The following is a 12072-nucleotide window of genomic DNA, read 5'->3' on the forward strand; positions in this document are numbered from 1 at the left end:
CATTCCATATTCATCGGATCCCAACAAACGCAACATGTAGCATTACAAATAGATGATCTTGATCATGTTAGGCAGCTCACAAGATCTAACAATGATAGCACAATGAGGAGAAGACAACCATCTAGCTACTGCTATGGACTCATAGTCCAGGGGTGAACTACTCACACATCAATCCGGAGGCGATCATGGCGATGAAGAGTCCTCCGGGAGATGATTCCCCTCTCCGGCACGGTGCCGGAGACGATCTCATGAATCCCCCGAGATGGGATTGGCGGCGGCGGCGTCTCTGGAAGGTTTTCCGTATCGTGGCTCTCGGTACTGGGGTATTCGCGACGAAGGCTATATGTAGGCGGAAGGGTAAGTCAGGGGGCGCCACGAGAGGCCCACACGCCAGGGCCACGCCGCCCTGTTGTGTGGCCGCCTCGTCGCCCCACTTCGTTTCCCTTTCGGACTTCTGGAAACTTCGTGGAAAAATAAGACCCTGGGCGTTGATTTCGTCCAATTCCGAGAATATTTCCTTACTAGGATTTCTGAAACTAAAAACAGCAGAAAACAGCAACTGGCTCTTCGGCATCTTGTTAATAGGTTAGTGCCGGAAAATGCATAAATATGACATAAAGTATGTATAAAACATGTGTGTATCATCAATAAAGCAGCATGGAACATAAGAAATTATCGATACGTTGGAGACGTATCAGGCATCATCGGCTGGATCACCTATGTGGCTCCCGTTTATCGTCATTAGTTCGTAGTGGTCTTCTGAGGTCTGTCTCAGGAGATGTGTCTTTGCATTCGTGCCAGGGTTGTAGGTTAGGCAAACAGATTCAGCCTCCTTATCCTACCAGTGCGTCTGTATCTCAGCGCCCTTTTGATTTAGTTCATTCGGATGTTTGGGGTCCGGCTCCCTTTCCTTCCAAAGGGGGTCATCGATACTATATTTTGTTTATTGATGATTTTTCACGATACACCTGGTTGTTTCTTATGCACTCTCGCAGTGAGGTGCTCTCTATTTATCAGCGCTTTGCAGCCATGGTTCGTACTCACTATTCCACGCCTATTCGTGTGTTTCGTGCTGATTCTGCAGGAGATTATATCTCCCAGCACCTGCGTGGTGTTCTTGCTGAGCAGGGCACCCTTGCCCAGTTCTCGTGTCCCAGCGCCCATGCTCAAAATGGTGTCGCCGAGCGTAAGCATCGTCATATTCTTGAGACTACTCGTGCTATGATGATTTCTTCCTCTCTTCCGCCGCATTTCTGGGCTGAGGCTATCGCTACGTCGACTTACCTCATTAGCCTTCTGCTGCACTTCAAGGCGGCATTCCTCTCGAGCGTCTTTCTGGTAGCTCTCCTGATTACTCGACTCTTCGTTTATTTGGTTGCGTCTTTCTGGTAGCTCTCCAGATTACTCGACTCTCCCTCCTCGCGAACGCACCAAACTGACCGCTCAGTCTATTGAGTGTGTTTTTCTTGGATACAGTGATGAGCATAAGAGCTATCGCTGTTAGGACCCTGTTGGTCGTCGGATGCGCATCTCTCGTGACGTCACGTTTGATGAGACGTGTCCCTTCTATCCTCGCCCACCTCGGATACTTATCCGGTGGATGATATCTCTTTTCTTCTTTTTCCGGATGCACCCCCTGCTGTCCCTTCTCCTCCCCCTCCTAGTTCTGATGCGCCCCCTTCAATTTGGGCACCATCCTCTCCTCCGTCTAGTTCACCTAGTACTCCTTGTTCTCCGGCTTCGGATCCTTCCGATGCTGTTCCTTCTTCCTCTTCTTCTGATGAGTTGTCCTCCGCTGATGAGCTTCCCCTTCACGGCCTGTTCGTCAGCGTCGTGCTCCAGCCCGTTACTCTCCTAGTCAGTATGGTCTTTCTGTCGTCTCCGAGCCGACTTCTTATCGGGATGCCGAGCGTCATTCTGAATGGCGGCTTGCCATGGCTGAGGAGATCGCTGCGCTTGAGCGCACTGGCACCTGGGATCTTGTTTCTCCCCCTTCTCGTGTAAGTGGTCTATAAAATTAAGACCCGCTCTGATGGATCTCTTGAGCGCTATAAAACGCGTCTTGTGGCTCGTGGCTTTCAGCAGGAGCACGGCCGTGATTATGATGAGACTTTTGCCCTGTGCCTCATATGACCACTGTGCGTACTCTTCTTATTGTTGCTTCTGTTTGACGCTGGTCTGTGTTCCAGCTTGATGTTCAGAACGCTTTTCTTAATGGCGAGTTGAGTGATGAGGTTTACATGCAGCCTCCTCCTGGGTATTCTGTTCCCGATGGGAGGGTTTTTCGTCTTCGACGCTCTCTCTATGGTCTGAAATAGGCCGCTCGTGCCTGGTTTGAGCGTTTTGTCTCTGTGGTGACTGCTGCTGGTTTCTCTCCTAGTTTTCATGATCCAGCACTTTTTGTTCACACTTCTTTTCGTGGACGTACTCTTCTTGATATGATCATTACTGGTGATGATCCTGAGTATATTGCCTTTGTCAAGGCTCGTCTTCGAGATCAGTTTCTTATGACTGATCTTGGTCATCTTCGCTATTTTCTTGGGATTGAGGTTTCCTCCACTTCTGATGGCTTTTCTATCTCTCAGGAAAAGTACATTCAAGATCTTCTTGCTCGTGCTTCTCCTGGGGATGAGCGCACGGTTGATACTCTTATGGAGCTTAATGTTAAGCTTCGTCCTATTGATGGTTATCCTCTTCCTGCTCCCACACGTTATCGCCATCTTGTTGGGAGTCTTGTTTATCTTGTTGTCACTCATCCTGATATTTCTTATCATGTTCATATTCTGAGTCAGTTTGTCTCAGCTCCTACCACCGTTCACTACAGTCATCTCCTTCGTGTCCTTCGTTATCTTCGTGGCACGATCACTCGTCGCATTTTCTTTCCTCGTTCCAGCTCCAGTGCTACTCGGATGCTACGTGGGCGAGTGATCCTACGGATCGTCGTTCACTTTCTGCTTACTGTGTGTTTCTTGGTGATTCGCTTGTTGCTTGGAAGATGAAGAAACAGGTAGCAGTTTCCCGTTCGAGTGTTGAGGCTGAGTTGCGGGTTGTGGCTTTGTTGATTGCTGAGGTGACCTGGTTACGGTGGGTGCTTGCAGATTTTGGGATCTCTGTTACGACACCCACTCCACTTTTGTCTGACAGTACAGGTGCTATCAGTATTGCACGTGATCCGGTCAAGCATGAGCTGACCAAGCATATTGGTGTTAGAGTATATATCTGTATATTATAGTTTCCTCATATGTTAGGGGGCTTCCTGCATATTTGCGCCTGTAAATGGACTATATATTGTGGCCTTTGGCCCCCTGGTAATACAACAAGCATATTCCCTAACATAAATATCTTGAACTGCAATTTTATATACCATGGTATTTAACGGTACCTCAATATCTTTTGAAGTGTATAAAATTGGGTTTATTACTGTTTTTTTATAACGATAGTGTAAGTTGTCTAGGGATGGAAATGTTGTGGTTTTAGAAAAACTTTAGTGTCAAACAGAGCCTGAAATCAAAATAAAATTGCAAAATGCACACCAAACTCAAGAGAAACTTGTAGAAAATGCCAAATGCAAATTCAATTGATTTTTCTTCTTCTGTTTTTTCGAGTAACCTGGGGCTGGAGAGAAACCAAATTAAATGAGTGAGATATTTTGCTCTGACTTGGACTTGGATTCTTACCTTTTTTCCTTTCCCTTTATGCGCAAGTGCCATGCAACTGGCACCCTAATTATATATTTGTACCTAGATTATGATTTCCATGGGAAGGCCACGTGTAGCTCACGTATGAACTGAATCCTGTCGTGTAAGAACCGAGAAATGGTTAATTCTCTTCAGTAACCAGATTAACTATAGAAAATCTTGTTTACTCTTTTTGAAAGATGAACTGGAGTAGTTACTCCTGATTAGTTTGATCATCAGTAACCTCGGTGTCTTTGTGTTAGTAACAAAAGATGGGTAAATAGACGGGCACCTTGCATGCAAGCCCTTATGTCTGAAACTCTGAATCAGCAATCAGCGCATCACTTAGGATCACCAACCTTTATAGATCTTGAACAAATTTACATAACATATATACATATATACTGTACACACGAGTACTAGCATTAGCCATCCGTCATCTGAAATACAGTACTAATTATTCATTAGGAGCTCACCCTCGCGATCAAGCCGCGCGCGCACGCGCAGGCTAAAGAGAGAACTAAGCGAAAGAACCCAGACACCAATAACCAACCCACATGGAAGACAACCATTTCGATCTTGCTCCTGCGTCGCAGCTCCGGTAGACCGGTACGGTCCGCCGTGCTCAGCCGGCGATCACAGCTCGAGCGGCGGCCGAGGACGGCGCGGGCGTCTGCGGCACGACCTCGGACTGGTAGCGGTGGAACTTGGCGATGTAGATGCCGGCCTTGTTGTCCACGTCCCGCTCGCCGACGTAGTAGAGGCCGTCCTCGTCGCTCGGCCGCACGCGCTGCGGCCGCCGGCACCCGGCCGCCGAGTACTCCTCGTGGTAGTACGCGCCGCCGGACGTCGACGAAGAGAAGCACCCGCCCATTGTCTTACTCTCTCTTGGATATCTCTGGTAGCTTGCTAGCTTTGATCTATCACGGCACTAGCTAGGAAGGAGTTGGGGGTTCGCCGATTCGAGTGGCACGCGAGTGGCGCGCGTTTTATAGCGGAGTTGGGCCGAGAGCTAGCTGTAATGGCGTACTTGGCTGTGCGGTTCAAGCGGCCGGAATGGAATCCGCACGGTATAATATTCGCTGCAAGTTGCAGCGCGTCTCCGACGGTCAGGATTGGTCTTCCTCGAGGAAGCGTGTGATCTATTTTACACTGTAATTCACGCTCGCTGGGTGCCGGCGGTGAACCATTCTTTTTCCTCATGGACTTGTCTGCGGTGCCGTGAAAATCGTGGTACCCCTGTTGTCACAGAGAGTATTCTCGAAGAGCAGATTGATCCACAGAAATGGTGAGTATGAAAGAAACAAGGGCTTTGAATAGCGTTGAATATACATACTCCCTCTCACGAAACATGTCGAAGATTTGTCAAAATTTAAATTTATCTAATGAGATAAATTTAAATTTTGACAAATCTTCGACATGTTTTGTGGGATGGAGTGAGCATTTCTTATGAATAGTGTCGTCTAATATTGTACCGTGCTAGCTGCACCATCTCATTTCTCTCTCACAAACTCGGTGCATGCAAAATTATGATCTCACCATGATTCTCTTAAATTCGTAAAACAAAGAAAAGGTACTTTTTCGCTTATTTGAAACTAACTTGCATGTTGATATGTTTCGACAAAAAAAATCAATAACAGCTAGATTATGTTCGCTAATATGCGGATTATCACCAATAGGTTACCAAGTTATAGTATTAGTTACCGTGTAATTGGACATCACTGTTCACGAATGGACTTCCATGATAGTAATTCTAGTTAATTCTATGGGCAAATACCATAAGGATAGATTTGGTGCTCTCGAGCACATTTGCGACATCGCCTTCAGAAAAAAAGTTTATGTTTCAAAAATTATGAGAAAAGTCAGTTGTGTACATATGCTCGTATAATAAGTACATACAAATTTTGTAAAAAAAATGTCCTAGTTTATCTTTTTAAAATAAGCACAAGAATGTGTCTTGAGTAGCAACATTTTGCACATTGAACATGTTCTTTTTTCAAGGGAGAAAAATATAAATAATTTTGCACTGAATAAAAATCTGCACATAATATACTCAATCACCTGCACATCTGAATTTATTGATAACCTTTTGAATAATGGTTAAATATGATTTTAGTCAGAAGCAAGCTCTAGACTTCACCTAGGAATTAATGTTGGTTACATTTCTTGTTTGACACTTGAATGCTCACATTCTCACACTCTAGTTATTCTATGTTAATATTGCAATGGGCAAAAATATAAAATATTACATGATAACTATACACTACCATCGCGATAACTGTTCGTTTGTAATATGTCAAGCGCAATATTATAACCTAGCAACTAGTGATGATGAAAAAAAAAATCGTCGAAGCAAAACACCACAAGATCTTATTTTGATATAATTATTTGGATGAACTCAAAGGTGCATCAAGCGAAGTAAAATCTTAATCCCTTTGAAATATTATTTTGCTATTTTTTTAGTATATCCATAAGTTTTCAAGTGCATTATATTGACAAGGTGTTTTTTATCAGTCGGTCCCCATTAAAAGTAAAATGAAAAGGAATAGGGCCTCCTTCGGAGCTTTTGAACTTTGAGAGATTTTTGTAGAAAATTGCTAGATATTTCATAACTCTAACGTGGGAGTAAAACCACCATAATAACTCTGTAATAATGCACGTTAGCCTGGCATTATTTTTGACCCTCTAGCTTGGCAATCACAGCTAGTCTCTTATTCTTTGACTGGCCAATCAAGGAACCGTTTTGTCTTTTGAACTGTCATGAAAACGTAGCCCAAGTGTGGTACACATGTGGCACTGAAAAATGCATATTTCCAGAAGGAGTGTTGAAACCAATTTGCAGAAAGTGCAGCAAGTTCAGGCGAAGTTTTCCCTGCAAAAAAAGTTCAGCTGAATTTCCATGATATCATACCAAATTCAAATGAGGCTTGTAGAAACTAGAAACACAACAAATCCAAGTTGGGCTGAATTCGTTGGTGGTTTGTCAGTTAACCAAGGTTTAAAGCGAAATCCAGCTAGCTGACTGAGATATTTTGCCCTGACTTGGACTTTGGTTCCTTCCCTTTTTGTTTCCCTTTGTCAAAAGTGACATACACAACTGGCACGTCAATAAATTTTTATTGGTTAATTGACTAAGATTTCTATAGCTAGGAAGGCCACGGCGTAGCTCACGTATGAACTGAACATTCTCGAAACAACCAAAGCATGGTTAATTAGTTATCTTTGGTCGCTGGAGCTTATCATGCATTCTGCTAGTCTTTTAACTTTTAAGTCGTCAGAATCCAGGCTAGTTGCAGAAATCGTATTTACTTCTTTTGACAGATGAACTGAATTACTTACTGCTAATTAGTTTTGATGATCAGTAATATCAACGTTTGTCTGAACCAGCAAGCAGTGCATCACCAACCTTCATCCATGTTGAACAAATTTACATGCATATACATACTACATACACTACTGATATAAGTACTCATCGACTACTAGCATTAACCATCCCTCATCGTAATTACTACTACTAGTTATTTCTTACGAGCTCGCCCTCAGGATCTAGCCACGCGCACGCGTAGCCGTAGCCTAAACAGAGGAACTGAGCGAAAGAACCCACACACCAATATGGAAGACAACCATCTCGATCGATCTTGATCTCACGTCGCAGCTCAGGTCCGCTGTGCTCAGCTGGTGGTGGTGAGGCCTTGGGCGGCGGCGAAGGACGCCGGCGCGGGCGTCTGCGGCACGACCTCGGACTGGTAGCGGTGGAACTTGGCGATGTAGATGCCGGCCTTGTTGTCCACGTCCCTCTCGCCAACGTAGTAGAGGCCGTCCTCGTCGCTCGGACGCACCCGCTGCGGCCGCCGGCACCCGGACGCCGCGTACTCCTCGTGGTAGTACGCGCCACCGGACGTCGACGAAGAGAAGCAGCCGCCCATTGTCTTCTTCGGCTCTTCTTCTTCTTCTCTCTCGTTGCTAGCTAGTAGCCTCGATCTTGGGCTCGATCTTGGCACTAGGGTCGAGTTGGGGGTTCGCTGGTTCGAGTGGCAGCCGAGGGGCGCGCGTTTTATAGCGGAGGCGGCCGAGCTGGCCAGGAAGGCGCCATGAAGCGAGCGAGAGCGAGCTAGCTGTACCGCTCGCGTGTGCGCCTCGAGCGGCCGGAATGGAATCCGCACGATATATTCGCTGCAAGTTGCAGCTCGTCTCCGACGGTCAGGATTGGTCTCAGGCAAACGTGTGATTTATTTTACACTGAACGAGTTACTGCAAGATTCTTCCGGAGGACGCCTCAGTTGCTTACAGAGAACCACTCTTTTTCTTCGCGGACCTGCAGGTCTGTCCGCAATGCTGCGAAAATTGGGGCGACCATGTTGTCACGAGCAGTACTGGACTGAATTTCCAGGAGCAGATCCGTGCATGAAAAAAAGAAGGCCTTGGATAGCGCATGAATTCACAAGAATTGCCAATTGTCTATCACAAGAATTGGATTTAAAATTTTGCGGCATGGTAGATGAACATCGTGTCTCGTGTCAAATTTTGTCATTTGTTTCCGAAGTTCTTCACGACATTTTGGAGGGTTCTGGATACACTGGCAATCTTTTACCCTCTAGCTTGGCGATCACAGCTACTCTCTCTTTCTTTGACTGGCCAATCGGGATCCTTGTAGTCTTTTGAACTGTCAAGAAACCACTTAATAATCTGCATCTCAAGTGCGGTACACATGTTATACTGTAAAATGCATATTTCCAAAAGAAGTCTTCAAACTGCCACGGTTTTTCTGGACAAATCTGGCTGCTCAACACTACATTCTTCCTCAGATGTGAAATGTCATGAATAAATAACTGCCAAGCATAGGAGCAGAATCCCAGTTGAGCTCCGACAGCAGTGACTTTGTGTGCACCATCCCAGTTGAACATCTTGAAAGTAAGTAAATTCAGATAAGGGGGCGACTGTTCAGATAAGGAAGCTTACAACGATAAGCCAGCATCTTAAGAGTCACTAATACGTTTAGTCACTTCACTGCCATTTTATAATCTGACTTGGCAAAAGATTTGGTCTAACCCTTTACTTCTGAGCCAATAGTACAACCTCCTGTTTAGAAGAACCACAAGACAGACAAGTCTTGATTAGCACGCAATTCGACGATCTCATGCCACTAATCAAAATTCCACAAGAAACGAAAAACCGATACAAAAGGGTACTACCATTCACATTGCTCCAAACCTCTACCATCTTCGGTGCCTAACAAAGAAGGCAAGCAGAAGTTTCTTAAAATTATTCCTACTTACTTCACCTTCACCACATGCCATGTATCTGTGCTTATGTATCCGTACAGCATGGTTTAAATATCAGTATACCACTGACTACCAAAAAGGATCAGTCCAAAAAGGAAGTTAATTATGGAACGTAAATGATTCCAATCACAGAAAGATCTGGCCTAATATGTGCACTGCACAGTGCAAGCTCTGCTGGCCTACAACTCCCAAGTCTCCTACTGCCGTCCACAGCTGGTTTTGCCTACTTCAGATGAGCAGGGAAGCCAGCAAAATGCAGGATATCATCACTTTTAGCCCGTGGCTACATTACTTAATTTAGACGTAATGCGTGCGTGCTGTAATCATAGAGTCGAATAGATCATAACAACGAATTTTAGGCAGAATCCCAATGATGTGCAGAGATCTCCAGAGTTGTTAGGCGAGGGCTAAGCATTTAGATTAGATATATAGATAGTGATCGATCTGGCCCTAATATCTATTAGATTAATCGGATACCCCGTGCAGTAAAGCTGTGCCATCTATGTCTTTCTGTCAAGTTGGCATTGGAAGGGGTAGCTAGAGACGAGTCTTCACTTAGGAAGTACATGGCTTCAAAAGAAAGATAGCAATCATGTAGAAAAAAGATGTTGGAGGCTCAAAGATGTATTGCCGCTGAGCCTTCCCTCTCTCAACCCTCAACCCTCCCTCCGCCCCCAACCCGCCGCTGCCGCCGCCGGTAACGCCGCCGGGGCAAAGTCCCTCGGGGCGTGGCGGGGGCCCTTCCTCGTCGCCGCGTAGAGATCGGCGGCCGGATCCCCACCTCCTCGATGCTTGGCGGAGTAGACGCGCGTGGGATGGGCGACGGCGGCGGCGGCCATCCTCCCGTCGGCTGTCCCCTGGCGGACCGGCCAGCGCGGGTGGGATGGGCGGTCTTCAACGCTGCGGTGGATTCCCTGGCCGAGATCCTGGAGAGGGCTAGGACCTCGGGCCATATTACTGGTGTGGTGGGCCACCTTATCCCTGGCGGAGGGGTGACTCACCTCCAGTATGCGGATGATACCATGATTATGTTTGAGGGCTCGGACTTGGACATCCGGAACACCAAATTCCTGCTCCTCTGCTTTGAGGCCATGTCGGGCCTCAAAATTAATTTTGACAAAAGCGAGGTGGTGGTCTTGGGGTACCCCCCGGAAGTTCAGCAGCGGATAGCTGACAACCTCAACTGCAGACTGTCTTCTTTCCCTATGGATTACCTGGGAGTCCCGGTTAGGGACTCTAGGATCCTTATTAGGGACCTCGCCCCCTTGTTGGGGCGAGTTAGAGCGAAGGCGGAGCCTTGGTGTGGGAGGTTCACCTCCAAAGGTAGCAAGTCGATCCTCATTGACTCCTGTCTGTCTAGCCTTCCCATGTACATCATGGGGCTGTACATCCTTCCCGAAGGGGTACATGCTGCCTTCGACAAGGAGCTATCCCGCTTCTTTTGGCAGGATAAGACAGGACGCCAGAAGTATCACATGGTCAGATGGGCCGATGTGTGCGCCCCCAAGGACCTTGGGGGCATAGGGATCATATCCTCGCGCCACATGAATGTGGCCCTCATGCTGAAATGGGTTTGGAGGATCTTGTCGGACGATGGGGGCTTGTGGCTGAAGCTGATTAAGGCTAAATACCTTCGGGGTCGGCCACTCCTTGCCTGTGACCGTCGGGAGGGATCTCAGTTTTGGAGAGCCCTCCAGGACATCAAGCACGAGATTAGAACCGGGCTCTCCCTCTCCATAGGCGATGGTAGAGGGACCATGTTCTGGCTCGACACATGGCTAGGCGATCGTCCCCTTAACCTTGTCTTTCCGGACCTCTTCGCCATCTGTGCTAACCCTTCTAGCCTGGTGGCCGAAGTGGAACTGGAGGGATGGGATTTTGTGTTCCGTCGCGGTCTAACTCAGGGGGAAGCCCTGAGTCTGGACTCGCTGCGGGACCTCCTCCCGGACGCCCTGCCGGGAGGACTAGATGCGCCTTCATGGCGCTTAACGCCGTCTGGTACGTTCTCAGTGCGGACGGCCTATAGGGCTTTGTTTAGGGGGCCTCTGCTTCCTTGGACGGGTCCGCTCTTCAAGGCCCCTATCCCGCTTAAGACGAAGATCTTCCTCTGGCAGCTGCTGAGGGATCGTCTTCCCTCTGGGGTAGAGGTTATGAAGAGGCACGGGCCGGGCAATGGGCTTTGCCCATTGTGTGCGGTTCCGGAGACAACGACTCACATCATGTTTTCCTGCACCGCGGCACGATTTCTTTGGAGCTTCCTGTTGGAGGCGCTGGGGCCTGAGTGGCAGGCCTCGGCCCTCGGGGAGTTCATCGAGGTCCGGGCGAACACTACTGGTAGGAGGAGGCGCCTCTTCTGGTTATTGTTCGCGGCCTTGTCCTGGACTTTGTGGACTGTGCGCAATAAGATGGTCATCGAGCGGATCTTACCTCGGCGCGCTTCTGACTCTGTATTCTCTTTCTTGGCTTTGTTGCAGCAGTGGTACCCGTTGTGTAGACAGCGGGACAAGGAGCGCTTGGACGGCATGCTGGAGGATCTTCTAGCGGCTGCCCGCCGCATATCTACACCGTCCAGCCTCTGAGTACACCTCTTGTGTGGGGTGTTGTATCGTTTTCCGACGAGTGTTTGGGCGTGTTGTGCTTGGCCCAGTAGTCTCTTGATGTGGGGTGTGTGCTATGTGTGTTGTATGTGAACCTTGTATGGATTTGGTTGCTTTATTTATAAAGCGGGGCGAAAGCCTGTTTCGAGGAGGATGGGCGGCGCTGCGGTCTCCCTCTTCTCGTCGGCTTCCCGCAGCACTCCGGCAGGGGTTGGTGGTGGGCGGCGGCCAGACCCTCGGTCTGCGCCATGCCATCCACCCCCGCCTCTCGTTGGTGCGTGGAGGCGATCTCGGGCATCTTCCGTGACACGAGGGCGCCCGGGCAGCAGCCTTGGGTTTGACGGAGGAGGTGGCCTCTTCTTCGCCGGAGAGGGTCGGCCTGCGGTTGGTGGTGGTGGATTTTTGATCTATCATCGCCATCCGGTGGTGAGATGGAGGTGCATGGAAGCCGGCGATGGTGTCGCCGGTGGAGGGTTGGGTTGGCCAGCCCGGGATGATCGCCGACGTGGGGGTCCG

General features: G+C 48.1%; 2 protein-coding genes across 2 annotated transcripts; both read right to left on the reverse strand.

The window, feature by feature from the left end:
• Positions 1 to 4018: 4018 nt before the first annotated feature.
• LOC127307525 (uncharacterized) lies at positions 4019 to 4648 on the reverse strand. Its single transcript, XM_051338246.2, has one exon. It carries the CDS (start codon positions 4549 to 4551, stop codon positions 4303 to 4305), a length of 249 nt encoding a protein of 82 aa, XP_051194206.1. The 5' UTR covers positions 4552 to 4648; the 3' UTR covers positions 4019 to 4302.
• A 2427-nt stretch (positions 4649 to 7075) lies between these two features.
• On the reverse strand, positions 7076 to 7726 carry LOC127307524 (uncharacterized). The gene has a single exon (XM_051338245.1). It carries the CDS (start codon positions 7601 to 7603, stop codon positions 7349 to 7351), a length of 255 nt encoding a protein of 84 aa, XP_051194205.1. The 5' UTR covers positions 7604 to 7726; the 3' UTR covers positions 7076 to 7348.
• Positions 7727 to 12072: the final 4346 nt, after the last annotated feature.

The sequence above is a fragment of the Lolium perenne genome, chromosome 6 (assembly GCF_019359855.2).
Source record: "Lolium perenne isolate Kyuss_39 chromosome 6, Kyuss_2.0, whole genome shotgun sequence".
Classification (NCBI taxonomy): Eukaryota; Viridiplantae; Streptophyta; class Magnoliopsida; order Poales; family Poaceae; genus Lolium; species Lolium perenne.

Bases quoted from the DNA above. Each gene is read 5' to 3' on its own strand.
- LOC127307525 (XM_051338246.2), bottom strand. From the start codon at position 4,551: ATGGGCGGGTGCTTCTCTTCGTCGACGTCCGGCGGCGCGTACTACCAC.
- LOC127307524 (XM_051338245.1), bottom strand. From the start codon at position 7,603: ATGGGCGGCTGCTTCTCTTCGTCGACGTCCGGTGGCGCGTACTACCAC.